The sequence below is a fragment of the Limulus polyphemus genome, unplaced genomic scaffold (genome assembly GCF_000517525.1).
Source record: "Limulus polyphemus unplaced genomic scaffold, Limulus_polyphemus-2.1.2 Scaffold2016, whole genome shotgun sequence".
Lineage (NCBI taxonomy): Eukaryota > Metazoa > Arthropoda > Merostomata > Xiphosura > Limulidae > Limulus > Limulus polyphemus.
The window spans coordinates 199,362-215,798 of NW_013667626.1; the positions used below are offsets into that span (position 1 = coordinate 199,362).

Consider the following 16,437-nt stretch of genomic DNA (forward strand, 5'->3'; position numbering starts at 1 on the left):
TTACCTCTGCTGACACTCTCCCTGTCTTCCTCCCCACTAAGAGCCTTTGTTAGTGACCGGAATGAGGTAATTCTCTAAAAAGTGATTTTATTGTCTGCATACAGTGCTTACATGCATAGAGGGAGTGTAAGGGCTGGTGTAAGGTTATGCATTAGATATTGCTGAGGGCAGTCGAGTGGGGTATATAAAGACTGGAGCAAGCGAACACAATGTTAGATGGCAAAGATGAAGATTGAGAAATAGCTATTAGTGTCAGTGGAGGTAAGTATGTTTGGAAATACATTTTCAGTTTAGAAAAATGATAACTTTTAATTATTTAATAGTTACAGAGGTAAACTTAAGTGCCTAAATTGTTATGTCGAAATAAAGTACAGAGAACACCTTCTGATTTATTCTTTCCAAATGTAAATAGCATTTTAGTTGAAAATTCTCTTAAGGGCATGGCTACTTAAAGAACTTATTTACTACATTGATTTTTATAGGGGTGTGTTTGTTTAGTTACAGTAAGTCTGTCATTGTAACATTTTGAAGATACAGTGCATTTGGACATATCTGATGTGTGTTTTCTTTCTGTTTAGAGAGTTCATCTGGATATTCAGGTTGGTGAGCATGCTATAGATTATAGGAATGTTGCACAAAAAGAAAAGTTAACAGAGTTGCAGTTGAGAGTTCGTCAGTTACTTGACCAGGTTGAGCAAATCTCTAGAGAGCAGAATTACCAACGGGTGAGTTTAAGGAATAAAAATCCTAAATATAAAAGGTGCAAATATTTCTAAATAATACAAGTTTTATCACTTAATACATTGTTTATGATTAACTGTTATACTGGTTAATACATTGTTCCACACCAGGTTTCTGATGAAAATCATTCTACACTCTGTCCATCAGCAACAGGAAATATATATATATATAATATAAATGAAAAAAAAAAATAACTTGTGACTAAATATATACCCTATGTGATTCATAAATGGCAGCATGGTGCACATATAAAACTTTATTTAACCCATCTGTAGTTATTGGTTTTGAATGGTATAATATTGTTTGCTGCATTAAACAAAAATGGAGAAGATTTTTATGCAAGTGACTGATAACATCAACAAATTGTTACTTTAAAGAGGCCATATTCTGAATTATCTGATTCAAAATGGAAAAAATTGCTTAAAATCATTTTTGACTTGTTGATTTTAGGTCAAGTAGAATATATACAGAAAAAGTTCATAACTTTATTTGCTTTTTATACTTAGAGATTGTCATTCTGGTCATACTTGTTTTTCCTGGTAATATTTGGCTAAATTCTAAATGGTAATTATACACCTTGGAATTGTAAATTCAACCTGGATTGATACATACATACATTTTTAATACTACCTGATAAGCAGCCAAAAAATGTATGGGCAAGTACTAATAATGCAAAAAACTGTAGAAGAAAATTACCACATCTAAATTACAATGAGAATATTCTGAGTATCAGTGTTGAAGTTTTACATGATGAAAATGGTAATGTGGATTTTATTGATGTTGACATTTTGGTCTTAATTGAAGATAGTGATGATGACAGTTGAAAGAATGTAAAAATGTATATGATATCAGATAGATGATTCCTTGATGAGAAATTTACCAAGTCAAAAATCATGTGGAACTGAATACTTTATTTCTGTTGATAAAGCAAGTCATATAATTACCCTCAGCATATCAGTATTAAAGAAAACACGCTCTGTTATCCTAATCAATGATGCAGACTAATTGTTATTTAATATCTGGGAAAATAAATTGTAAAAGATAACAGTGAAACCAAAGAAATCATATCCAGTAACAAGTTAAAGAAAAATATAATTAATTGAAGTACAGTTAAAACTTCTGCTTCAGTAAAGTATATTATTAACTCCATGTGTTTCACTACAAAATGACAGTTTTCCTTTTGTGTAAAATCAATATCAAAATCCAGTAGACTACTTGATGTTTTAGCGTGATACAGTCTCTTGTAAATACGTTCTGAATGAGGCTGTTTATGATTGTAGTGCTAGTTATCTGACATTACTAATATATAGCTAATATTCATTGATACATAGACCTTTAAATAGCCATATCTTCATCTATATTTAAAATTTTGCTCTAAAATCCATATCATCAGTACTTTTATTTAGTATCATTTCTGCATTTGAATTCTAAAAGTGACTATTGATGATCCTACTCCAGTACAAAATGTTACCCAATTTACCCACACAATAGGTGTTAAAACAGAGTTTGAACATAAATTGCAGTTAATTAAAGTAATTCAAGACTTGGTGAATTACGTTTTTCTGGAAACTGCATACTTAGGGTGGTGGATCTGATAGCTAGTTGTCAAAGTCATCTTCTTAGGTCAATCATTGACATCATTTAGGAAAAAGTGAATGCAAAGAATCTTTTGATTTTTGGCTTGATTTTACTCATGCATAACACTGGAAAGTATTGTTTGCATTGATCAATTGAAGATTGGAGGTTTTATAGCATTTGAATTCTTTTGTCAAAAAAGAAAAATACTTATGAAGCAATGATAAGGTAAACCAGCTATTCAAATTGGGTAGACAAACATCTGAAACAAAGCTTTTTTTTCTTGTTGAGTAGTTTTCATGCTGTCAACAACCATGTGACTTCGAATTTTGAATAATCTTGCTGTGCAGAGCATACATCAACTTACTCATATTTCTCCACTCTCCAACTTCCATCTGAAACTTACATCAGGAGAACATACACAAACCCTACTTTCCCAACAAAAGCCAGATTTTCTTTTTTGTCAGTTGTATTATGAGGTTCTTTAGGAATTCTGAAGGTAATACACATTTTGATACTAATGCGTATACAAATGTTGAGAATTCTTTTACTTCTTTGAAGGTTTTACTCTAGTATGTAGTAAGATATCAAATTTTCTGCTGGTAACCTTGATAGGTTTCACAAACATGTGGATGCTCAAGTGTGGCATTCTCACCCTATTCTCATATTCTTTAAGAAGATCATTCTTTTGCTCAGGTGTGTTTGCTTTCAGTATGTGAAGAACAGAATTTGTCAGCTAGCACTAAACTTGGCAAGGCTTTTGCTGCTCTCATGTATGTTCTATGTGAAATCTTAAACTTATTTCTGTTGCACGTGACAATGCTAGTGTCGTGTTAGAGGATTCAGAACTAGAATCTCTATTTCTACCACTTGCTCATGGTACATTGGTTATTGCAGATACTATTAATATATGACAAGATGTTCCTAGTCTTCAGGTTCCTCACATTCATCGTGCAAGGGGCTTTTAGTGGAGCCATCTTCTTCTATGTATCTTTTTTTTCAAGTTCTTGACTTTCAGATTGAATATTAGAGAGATCTTTCATGTGGTCTTTTACCTTGACTCATCGTGAGATTTCTGTATATTATAATTTATTTCTTTTTACTGATCTAGGAAGAGTTTCTTTTCTAAATTGTGTTATATTAGAGGAGTTTCACCTGAACTTGTTTCCTGTTTATGAGAAGCAGTGAGCTGAAGCTGATTAAGATTCTAGCCTTTTGACTATCTTATGGTTGTTCTTCCTTGAGAAAATACAGTTCATCCTCCTGCTTTTCATTTGTATTTGAATTCTCAGTCAATATCTGTTACCTCTACTCATTCATTTGACCCTCCTTTATAATCAAATATTGAACCAACTCATTGACACACTTCTATTCCAGACAGTTTCACCATTGGGACCTCTTGGGGATCATCTCAGGCTAATTGTACATCTGTGGAACCCTTGGCTTCAAGATTCATGGATTCAACAGATCCTTCAGTCTGGTCTTTACCTTCAGTTTCATCTCCTATTCTTTCTGTTCAACCATTGTCTTTTCCTTCTGATACAGTTTGCTTACATTTTCTGTATCAGGAAGTTTCAGATCATCTTAAGAAAGGGGCAGTTGAAATAGCCTCTCTTGGGTTTTACTCCCATTTCTATGTAGTTCCCAATAAATTGGGGGATTGGAAACTTTTCTAAACTCATTTGTTTCTTGAAGACACCTCATTTCAAAATGGAAAATATACATTTGTAATAATTGATTGATTATTTGAGACCATTAGATGAGAAAGATAGATGATGATTATCTGCTTATTCCTGTTCTTCCATCATCCAATCATTTTCTTTTTTGTCACCAGAAGGTAGTTTACCAGTTCCCTTTCCTTGAGCTTGACCTTGGTTTCTTACATTTTCTGTCAAATAACGAAGTGTTTGCTAGTCTTCTTCATTTACTTGACATTAAGTTTCATTTCTGTGTGGACAATTTGATTATTCTGACCCATTCATCCACTCATTCTCTTCAAAACACTCATTTGACTGCCCAGTTAGCTACATCCTCAGATCCAAGTTTCAGTTAGTACTAACATGGTATTTGGAAACACTACAGCTGTTTCTCATGATGTTGTGTTTATACTTTTTTGTTCTTGATTCCTACTGTTAAAAATATCCTTTCTGCTCTGGCAACAATGGCTATGTTTTTCAAAATGTCATTCTCTTAGAGTGTGCTCTCTATTATGACTTTGCTTCTCTCTGGTATCTGACTTCAGACCTGTTGTCATGCAGCATAAATGTTTCTCACATCACTTTTGAGTTTCTCCAATTTTTCCTGAATCAAGAGCTTATAACATCTGGGTCTCCCTTTTTTCCCTTTTCCTATACAGTTTAATCCTTGTACAGATGTACCTTTCATAAGTTGGGGTGCTGTGTGGGGAAATCAACATTGCTTTGGTTCATAGAATTCTTAAGAACCAACAGCTTACATCATTATATTACAAATGTGCTTGTTTTGAGTTTCTGCCCTTCCTACACCACCATTCTGTGTTCTTTGATACAGACAATTCTAAATTGGTGATTTACCTTAAAAATCAGAGTGGTATTTATTCTTGGAGCCTTTTTATGCAGCAGTTTTTTATTTCTTTGGTCTCATTCTCAACATATTCCACTTTTAAGCCTGTCATGTTCCCAGTGTAATGAACATTGTGGCAGACTTTCACAGAATTGTCAGCTCCATTCACTCATCTCCCAAGAATGCTTTGAGGCATTCCTGGAATAACCACTTTTCACCACCTTCTTACTCATTTACTTGCCAAGATCAGTTGGATTCTTCACATTTCATCACTTTGGCTCAGCCTTTGTTTCCAATACTTTAGCTTTCTCATGAGGAAACATCCATTTTTCACACTGTCGTTTGATTTCTGTGGCTTCATGGCTGCTTGTTGTTAGGTTCTTTGTCCAAAAACTGGATTCTCTTCTAGTGGTTTGTATTTTAGACTACTGTTGTCAACAGTCTTTCTTGACGGTCTATTAGTCATGTTGGGCTACCTTCAAGAGTTGATAGATTAGACGTAGTATTTTTTGTCTCCAACTCCTCAACAGATTGCTTCTTTCTTCATGTATTTGTTTCAGGATCAAACATTATAAGCTTATTCCATAGCTGGTTGCAGAGCTGCTTTATCTTCTAATTTCATATGACAGAAACTATATTAGTCTCCTTTTGTCCCCATTGTTCTAGGCAGAAGATGTTCCAATATCTATGCCTTTGATGCTTCTTGTACATCATTTTTTCAGAAGGTTTTATACATAAACCCAGATCTCAACTTTATGCCTTAACTTGATTTGAATAAAAGGGACCCATTTTTCTTACCTTTTGTGTTAACTTCCCTGTTTGATCCTGCTTCTCATTCCGAAGAACAACTTTTATGTCAGTCAGGGCTGTTCTTTGTTATCTCATTTATACCAAATCTTTTAGGAAGGCTTGGAAAAGGTTATTTATTCCATACAACAAATCATGCCATGTCCATCAAGTGTTGCTTTTTCTACAATGACAAATTAGCTTGTACAATTGATCCATTTTTTATCGTGATGTTCTAATACATCTCAGAAGTCAGTTTAAGGTTATATCTCACCAAGTATGCTACTTGGCAATGTCTTTGACATCCTGGGTGCAGTACCCTTTAGAGAATATCTATGTGGATAGTCTGAATACATTCTTTAAATTTTATGTGCATCATATTAATGTCACTTCAGCTTTAGGATTCCATTTGCCTCCAGTTATGATTCTTCAAACCAAGTGGAATCTTTAGCTGGTAAAAAAATTCCCTATTACATGCTTTGGACCCACACTTATGTTGTGTATGTTAAGTTCACAATCCAGGTACTTTTATATCACCCAACCCTCTATTATTAATTTCAGGGGTATCTGGAGTTGAGCAATTTTATGAATATACCTGCATCAAAAAGTATGATCTGTTTTTATAACAAGACTTGGTTATCGATTCGTCCAGTAGGGCCTTTGATATCACATGCACATCTATGTTTGTCCTAGACAAAAGTTCACCACGTGCTGGAGTTCCATGAGAGGATGATGTTCTCTGGAAATGGACAGAGTATGGTACCTGGTGGCTGATGATGTCTTGGCAGATACCTTTTTCCTCCTTGGTTTGTAAATCCTAGTGTGGAATTTGAGACCTTATCCTTTCCTCCATGTAATATATTATAGCTTCATCCAGGTTGGAAATCACTTTACAACTTTCTCTTTGTTCCTCAACCTTAAATGGTGTTCCCAACCTTGGGTCTGCCTAGGTCTTTTTAATTTTCCCTAGATGCCAACTGACTTGGCTAGTGTTTCCAGAGTATAATGAACAGGCCTCAGGATGATGTCCAATGTTTAATTATTACTAGTCTTCTGCCTGAGAATCTTCCACTATGAATGCACTCTGATCCTGCTTACCTGTTATGCCACCACCTGTGATCACACCTGAGAATGTGCATGGCTCTACAGGTACAGTTGTCATTGCCAAAATCTCATTTACAAAAAATCTTATTTATAGATGTTCAGGGCGAGGATGTACTTTGCTGAGAAGACTGCTCTTCTGAGTGTTCTCAGTTTTGGTCCAGTCTCTTTAAGGCTAGTCTGCTCCAGTCAGTTTTCCAATGAATCCTTCTGTTGACCTTTAGTCTGGTTTCATATTTAACTTAATCTCTGCTTGGCCGGTTAATTTGTTTGTTGTGGTCTGAGTTATTGCCTTCCTGCCAAGGAGCTTTACTTTTGGGGAAGTATGGTATTTAGGTTTTTAGAATCTCATAGGTAAATTTAACTGAATTGAATTTTTGATTTGTATGGTTAAACTTAAATTCAAACAGGTACTTGCTTCTGAAATACATTCCTACCCACAACTGGAAGAAATGTTATTTCATAAATTTTAAAGGGACAAGAATGAACTTATTAACCCATCAAGGATGTCCCTTCCAGCTCCTAACTATAACCACCCCTGACTACTCATGTATTCATCATAACTCCAAACAAACAAAGAAATCTGGCTTTTGTTGGGAAAGCAAGACTTGTATACATTTTCCTGGTGCATTCTGAATAAGTCGCATGGAAGATGAAGGAGTGGAAAATTGAGTAAATTGACATATGCTCTGTATTGTATGAAAGCCATTCAGAATTTGAAATCACGTGGTTACAGCTGGGTAATTAGTAGATCTTGCTAAATGATTAATTGACAGGCTCATTCATTGCTTACTACATACATGCCCTCTACCAGCACGTCTGTACAAGCAAGAAAGAAAAAAGAAAAGGCGTTTATGTGTTATGTTCACAACATATTCAGATAGTATTTTATTTCCCTGTAATTGTTTTCACACAAACATAAAACTAATCACTAATTTTAGTTACATATCACCACTATGTGGTCACCATTATGTTTCTCTTTAAAATATGTAGTAAATCCTGCACTAGTCTACTGTAAGTAAAATGATGGAAACATGTTTAACTTTACTATTATTATTCACCATTACATTTAGTATTGTCTTTATTTAAAAAAAACCCATCATTATTCATTGTTTCAATAATATAAACATAAATATAATACTCAATAAAGGTTTCAGTCATCAGAATATTTTGCACTCGCCTGCCATATTCATTATGTTGCCAAACAGAAAACTTAAATAACCTTATTTGGTAAACATAATAAAAAAAAAAAAAAAAAGCAACCAAAAAATTCATGTTTACAAATATTACAACTCAATAAAACCATAGTATATTTATTGAGAAGTAAAAAAACACTAATTTTAAACAATTAATCGGATATCAACAAGATACCTTTATTAAATGTTAATAAGTCTCCATTCATAAGACTTTTGTTTCACATTGTGTATATATATCTTCCCGTGTCTGGATAAACTACTTGTACCTGATGATCTCAAAACCATCTCCAAACATTGTACATTTGTTACTGTATTAAAGTTGTAATAAAGTTTGCTTTGTTACCTTTCAGTCATATGTAAAATGTATAAGCTTACCTTATCCTAAGTTATCTGACTTTTTGTCACTGAGGAAAATTTCCTTAGCTTTCAAACATACAAGCGCTTTCACATTTCACAAATTAAAGTTACTGAAAGGGCAGAAACTATGAAAAATTAAACATATATATTTACTCTAATTAGCAAGATAGTCTAATTCCTGCTCTATTCATAGTATCGAATCATATTAAACTTTCTTTACAGCTGTTTTTCATTAGTCAGTGATCAAATCACTTGATATTGTAACATAAGATTTTAACAAGGTCCAAGGCGTACTATTGGTTATAATTAATATAGTCGTAAACATAAGAGAGAACTACTGACAAATCCTGAAATAAAGGATGACAGGTGGTTGTGGCAGGAGGGGTCTGATTTTCTGTTTGATGGTTCTGTAACTAAACAAGATTGAAGGCTAATAAACATTAGCTTTTTCTGAGCATTGACGATATTATTGTGAGTAACGTACATTAAATTTCACACTTATTGGAGGGGTGGTTACTAAATTACTGAAGAGGGAATGCTTAGAGAAACAATGTCACAGTTCTTACACTGGGGGAAATTTGGGATATTTTTTAATATAGCCTTATAAAATTAACTTAAAACTTGTATACTATTAAAATTTTGGCTTATTAGCTATGATTTTATGCTATACTAATTGTTATGACATAAACAAATCAATAAGTAGTTCAATTAAATTTTGAATGTAACTCACTAAAACTCTCGAGACATGCACTCTAAAGGATGCCTGGGCAGAGAGGGTTATATCAGTCGAAGAAAGCCATTTACTTTCACTTTATTCTCTCTGTCTGTTCATGATAAAGTGAATTCTTTCCTTCTGTAAATAAATTTTTAAACTGTAATATGATTCAATATATGTAATATTACAATGTACTGCAAGACCTGCCAAATTTTAAACACTGTTTATGATTCTCTTTTTATTTTATGCAAGTCAGTTATTTTGGAGGAGTGTAAACAATGTTTTTTTTTTTTCCTAAATTTGCCTGCACTCTGTCTGTGTGTTTTTTCAATATTTATTACAATATCAATCAAAAACACCCCAAAGACCACACCAGAAAAAGTTATTGGCTAAACAAAGGAAAAGTGCAATGAGTTATAGGTACCATGTAGGATATTAAATCATAATTAATAATTACCACTGTGACTATCGTATAGCTTTTTAGCAATTTACCAACTGTACTAAAGACCTAGAGTTCAAATATATACCTACTATAAGGCTTAGTCCCATGAGACAAGTGTTGAACCTAATAATTATTTTTATAGCTTTATGTACATACCATTTCTTAAATTATCCAAAACAAAAAATTTTGCCAATATTTTTGTCTAATTTTTTAGATAAATGGCTCCTTCAAAGAAACATAACTTCACAGGCAGTTTAGACAGCATTTCTAAAGCCAGTAGCATCATGTGCATAATCAACAATAAGTTCAGTAATAATAAACCCACCGATATTGGTGCCTTGTGTAGAAATACCATTCACTTCAATAATAACAAACCTATATTAACATCACAATGTGCAGAATCAACATCCACTTCAATAACAACAAACCTGTCAGTATCAACATCACAATGTGCAGAATTAACATCCACAGTAGTAACAAAAACATTAGCAGCAAAAAACAAAAAGGCCGAATTTTCCAGGACAGTTGGAAACCCTCTTCCCATATGTTGAATACAGGTGTGATACAAATGATATGTACGTGTATATACGTGAGCCATGCAAAGTAATCGCTTACTTCCATCACAGCATTCCTCAGTTTCCACATCTCCATTTGTGATAGGATGGAATGATTTTAGAATGGCAAGGATGGTGTCCAAAAGCATGACAGAATTCAGAGTCATAGAGAATGCATGACTACAAAAATCTATATTGCAACTCAAGACACAATGGTAAAGTATGTTAGCAGCAAAAAAGTTGAAAAACACAAGGCAACTAGGAAGGTATTTGAGGTAATTTTTGATGCTATTATATATTTGGGAAAGCAAGGTTTAGCTAATGAAGGTAATTTTATGGAATGTTTAAAGCTGGTATCAAAACACAACCCCCAGTTTAATAGATATCATTTTTCACATGTCCATAATAAATACTGCAGTTGGGTTTCACACAATGAACTCATGGAACTCATAGCTCATAATGTACTCCATAATGTTGTGGAAGCTATTAACAACAACCATTTTTTTTGGTATCATTGTGATGAAGTTATTGACTGCATATCAGGAGCAATTAAGCTTGTGTACAAGATGTCGATGATGATTTAAATGCATATGAAAAATGGATAGCATACTTTGTTCTCACTAATGCGACAGCTGGAAACATTACAAATACAATCAAACAAGGACTATTACTGTATGGTTTAGATATTAATGAAGCTTGTCCACAGAGTTAGGATGGAACCATTACAACAAAAGGTTAAAAAAGTGGAGTAGCAACACAAATTTTAAATGAACATCCAAAATGTACCTTCAGCTACTGTTCTGGTCATGGACTGAATTTGATAGTCCAAGATACTGTAAATTCTCTTTTGTACTTGGTGGAATCACAGGAACCTGTGCGGCAGGTGGTCACATTTATCAAATACTCACATATGTTTCAGTAACTTTGCCATCCTTTTGCAAATCTCCAGGAGCCTTTTCATGCTTTCTCTGGCAACTGCTTTAGTGACATTCAAAAACGATGTAAAATGCTTGTCCCAAGACTTCTGTGTACTTGGTGGGTTCATGCTCATAACACCACAAAACAATTCTCCAGCAGTTCTACCTTTCCCTATGCATGACATAGCATACAAAAACTACTTGTTGATAGCAAACAAATTCTTTCTCATTTTTTAATTTGTATGCCAGACTTTCTCGTTGTGACAGTTCATTCATTTGCACACAAATTTTAAAGTAGCAGCAAGTCCATTTCTATTGGTAATTTCTGAGCTCAACTTTTCCTCACACCAACAGTAGCAAAACTCATTTGTTACTTCTGACAAAGTGTCCTTATCAACAAACATACTACCATTTTGGATACAATCTTGTGTAATATTTCCTTTTCTTTGGCAAGATCCCTTCAGAAGCATACAGAAGACCAAATTTTCTTTTAAAAGCACTTTGCACCAAGGAATCTTGCTCAGAAGTTGAAGTTGCACTATGAGTACCAACAACTTGTGGCAACTAAGCTTACCAATCTTCTCTTCTCTCGATTGTTTGTTTCTGGTGAATCTGTTACTATGAAACTTCCTCTTCTTTGATTTTTGAGGACTGCTTTCTGTTCACCCTCAAATATTGAGGATTTACCATGGGAATAAACACCTTTGATGGCAAGTTAGACTACAGGAATTAGGAAAAGCACTTTCTTTGTTCAACACACAGTTTGACTTTTGTAAAAGCAACTTTCTTAATGCAGCCTAGTAGGAAAGATCTTATTTAGTGTTTCCTTGTTATGTCAGACCCAACAAAATGGTTCTCAACTGCATGTAACTCAGTATTGTACCACTTGTGTAAGCAAAAGATCTAGATATGCATACAGGAGGTAATTTTGACTTCCATCTATTAACATGGAGTGATTATATTTGATGTCAAAAGTGGGATCAAATTCAGACATTTGTTGTAAAAACAGAATTCTGCGAAAGTCAAGCTAAATTGGCTACAGTTTTACATTATAGATATAGGAGATGTGTGTGTTTTAATAGTTGACAGCAATCCTATTTTTGAAAGAAAATGTTCATACAGATATTGTAAGAGTTTCTTATAGCATAGGGTTACTGTTAACTTATGGCTGTGAAGATTTTATCTGATCACATAGAAAACTTGTATTTTTTGTGTGTGGTTCTGAACCTAAAATCAGTTTAGTTGGAGCACCAGGTTAGCCTGGTATGTCAAGTGTATGTATATATAACCACTGTAAACCATGATTGTAGACTAAAACACTTTTAGCTGTGATCCTGATCTGAAGACAATTGTGTTTGTTATTGGCAATACATGTATGAGCTTATTGTATTGATCTTAAAATCTGTTAGACTATCTTTACTTTAAGTAAGTGATCATAGATAAAGGACCTGGTTTTATTTTGTACAAACATTATTAGCTTGTGGTAGATGGCTTAAGATTTGATTCTATGAAGTTCCCACTTTTGATGCTAACTGCTATTGGTATTCAAGGATGTGAATTTGTATGTAAGAATTAGTTTTGTAGAGTATCATTGCTCACAGAATACAGACTGATTATTTTTATGAAAAAACCTTTTTGGATCACATTACTTGGAAGGATTCATGACTGTGGTACATGCAAATCATTGCTTTTTTAAATAATAAATTAGTGGCTTTAAATCTAATATGATGCCAGAAAAAGTTCTAATATATATCATGTAAAAAAAAACAAAAACTGTAAAATATACAAGCATATGTGTTATGTTAGCTTGAGTGTCAGTGAATAAGAAGTGGAAGGTGTTTTAACTTTCAGGCAATTTTCTGTTTTTTGTCATTTTGTTTACTTCATCCAAATGTTCACTTCTTATGGATTTTTTGCTTTTACTTTAATAAAGAAGTAATTTTACACTTATCTGTATATTTTTATTTCAACACATTTTTCTCGGTCTTCATTGCTTGCTTTCACTTTATCCTTGTACTTAATAGTTATTACAGTTAGTCCAAATGAGGCCATAATTTTTATTAAATTATCTTGGTTTGTTTTTATAATTTTTATAAGTAAATTAAATTATTGAATTGCCAAAAAATATAAAAACCTGGTTTATTTCTGTTTTATGGAATTAAATCAAATTATTAAATTGGCAAGAGTATATAAAAACCTGCTAAAACAATAAGTTATCTGAAAAAATAAACAGAAAAACAGGTGTAAAAATATTTATTTATAAACTTTTATATTGTTATTCTATAGTTGCAATATTCTTGCTTCAATTATACAAGTATGTATATACCTATTACTTGTTTGTTTTACAGTATCGTGAGGAAAGATTTCGTCAAACCAGTGAGAGTACAAACCAACGTGTTTTGTGGTGGGCTGTGGCTCAAACATTTTTTCTCCTAGTCATGGGTTTCTGGCAGATGAGGCATTTAAAGAGTTTCTTTGAGGCCAAGAAACTTGTTTGAAGAAATCAACACTTAATGTCTTTGTTTTTGTATGTGTATGACTGGGTCATAACAGCAAACAAGCTACCAGTTATTTTTGGAATGTGTAATACTGTACATTACCTGAAGAATCAATGTTAATTGATTAATTGGTGTCACTGAAAGGCAGATGCCTGCTGTGAATGTTTTTGAATTGATTTTAAGTTTTTATTAAAATACTAAAATTATTCAAATTATTTCAGTAAGCTAAAAACTGTGTAACTCTTTCAACAATATAGTTATTACTGACATGAGATAAAACTTTCATAAATAGGGTTTGCATGTTCAAGATTATAAATGGCACATTTTTTCACATTAAGTTTGGCTCATCTACGGAAGAGTACTTGGGTTGCATGAAGAAAAGTATGGTTTATTCTGTGTGCACTAAGAACAAGGATGCTTTATGCCTTTAATTTCAGTGTTGAAAAAAAAATGATTAACTTAGAATCTTGAGTAGTATATTTTGCCCCACAAATGTTTAGCTCTAACACATACATTTTTTGTAACTGCACAAATATTGGATTTAAATATCTGTTTCTGTTGTCTTCATTAAAAATATTTGAATTAATGAACATTGAGAAGCTTCAAATATGCTTTCAGTTATTTGATACTTTTGTGAGTTGAAAAATTGATAAATCCATTGCTATAAAAATCTGAAAATATAAATTTTACAGCTGATGTGTATATTTTATTCAACATACCTGAACATTCTCTGTTGCTTTATTACACTAATGTTTTACATAAAATGGATAAGTTGAGTGGAGAAAAAATTACTAATTAAGCACAATGGCAGAATACCAGAAACATACCATCATATGGATGGAAGTAAATGATATAAAATTTACACAGCCATTTTAAAGTGCATAACACCATATTTACTGTTTGAATAAAACAAGTATGTATAATACTTGCTTTTGCTTTTTTTCTACTGATTTTAGGGTTTATTTTGTAAAATCATATGATGCAACAAATTCATTGGGACATTTGCAAAACTCTTCAAACCTCATTTACACATGCTTGTGAAACACAGATTAGAAAAAGAAAGCTCATCAAAAACAGTTTATAGTTGATATCAGATTTATCTTAATACAATATAAGAGTGTACTAGACTAAATTTTGTAGTACTTGATTAAGAAAGTTTTAATGGAATTGGTTTATAGTGCTATACAATGGTCATGTACAAGGCTTAATTCAGAAATTTAGGTTGGGAGATTTGTAGACCTCAAATTAAATTCCCACAAAGTTTGTCCATTCCATGGCTTAAGTATACCACCTGTGCTGTTATGTTATCCATTACTTATGTTATGTACTTAGAAAAAGATTTAGATGATTTTATATTATGAAAGATTTTACAAATACTTAGTTAAAATTCAACAATAAAGGAATCTTTTTAATAATCCTTACAGTGCAAAAAATAAAAGCTGTAAGTTTAAGTTAAAACAGGGTTAAGGGAAAGGTGTAAACAAAATTAGTTTAAGTCTGTGGAAGTATCTCAAAATACATTAAAAAAATAATAGATAACTTTATTAATAATAGTAAGTAAGAAATAGTAGATCTATAAATATATGTTACTGGGTTTGTTCCATATTACTCAAAATTACCAAGTACATTGGATTTAGTTCTGTAAATATTTAATATGTTCAACTTCCAATTTATTATATGTGGAACTCGTGGAATGTGCCCAAAGAACTTTAAACTGAGTCAGTGCTAGTACTAACTGATTATCAGAATGATCTGTATGTGACACACACACATCTGTATCATATTCATAATTTAAAACTACCCTTGTCAGTTATTTTCCATGTTATACAAGAAATATTTTTTTTTTGCTATTAATTTGTTCCATGGTCTTTCATGTCCAAACCTTGTTCAATAAATCACTTGTCCTCCCCAGTTCTGACATGAATGACTTCGATTCTCCATTGTTCTCAGTTCTGCACTGCCTGCATCAAATATCCTAATTCGAAGCTTCTCATTTCCAATTCATTTTATAATGACTTCAAGTTTGAAGAAAGCTTTTCTTTCAGTTTTACCAATCAGAAGTTCTACCAACCTACTTTCAAATGTAATCTTCTGTTTCTTATATATGTTCAGCAGTTGTCTTTTAGTCTTCAGCATATTTTTTTTTTCTATGTAGCTGATCATCATTTGTTTATAACATCACATTTTGATTTGACGAAAATTTATTTTACAGAGATTTTGCTCATGTTTGAGATTCAGACTTAGCTGAAATGTAAGTATGAGAATTTTATAGATTCTGTTTAGAGATTTTGATTAACTTCTTCAACTTGGAATAAACTTAAGAAATTTGACTATAATGGAACTTTTGGCTCTTAAAATTCATTTATTTGTATATATATAGTTCCACACACAAATTAGAGATACTTCCCTGTTTTATTTTGTTTTTTTAACTGTGTACTTCAATAATTCACTAGTAGTGGCAATTAGTTTTGTCTATATAGTGAAACAACATACACGGACATATGTTGAAGTAAACTTGTTTGAAAGTTCAAAGAAATGATACTCAAGTACCAAAAAGCTTTCTTACTATCATATCTACGGTAATGTTGAAATGCACCTGCGCTGGACTGAACGAGAGTGACCACCAACAGGCATGATAGTTTACGGCAAATGTACAAAGTTCACGCTGCTAACCTCATGATTTATTCAGCACAATAAACAAAAGTATGGCTGCAATGAAACATAAACATGAAATAAAAATACATTTATGAAACAAAATTAGAATGTTTTATAATCTACATAAATAAATGTGAAATCCTAGTTAACAATAAAAATATTTATTATTTAGGTTTATTTACAAATATTATTTTTGGGTCTTGTATATTACTTGAAGCCATAAGGAGAGTATTTTAAAATAATATACTAAAACATAAAAAGTAACAAGTTCAAATCTGGAACAAATATATAGTAGTCATTTCTTATAAATACTATTTCATAATGTAATTTTCCAAGATATTAAAGATCATAATGCAAAA

General features: G+C 32.4%; 1 protein-coding gene across 1 annotated transcript in view; it reads left to right on the top strand.

Moving 5' to 3' along the window:
* Positions 1-15,753, top strand: part of LOC106465666 (transmembrane emp24 domain-containing protein eca-like) — a 43,059-nt gene extending 27,306 nt beyond the window's left edge. Inside the window, exons 3-4 of the mRNA XM_013925901.2 lie at positions 579-725; positions 13,274-15,753. Coding sequence (XP_013781355.1) covers positions 579-725; positions 13,274-13,423 — 297 coding nt within the window. The 3' untranslated portion in view covers positions 13,424-15,753. The remainder of the gene's footprint in view (positions 1-578; positions 726-13,273) is intronic.
* The last annotated feature ends 684 nt before the right edge of the window (positions 15,754-16,437 follow it).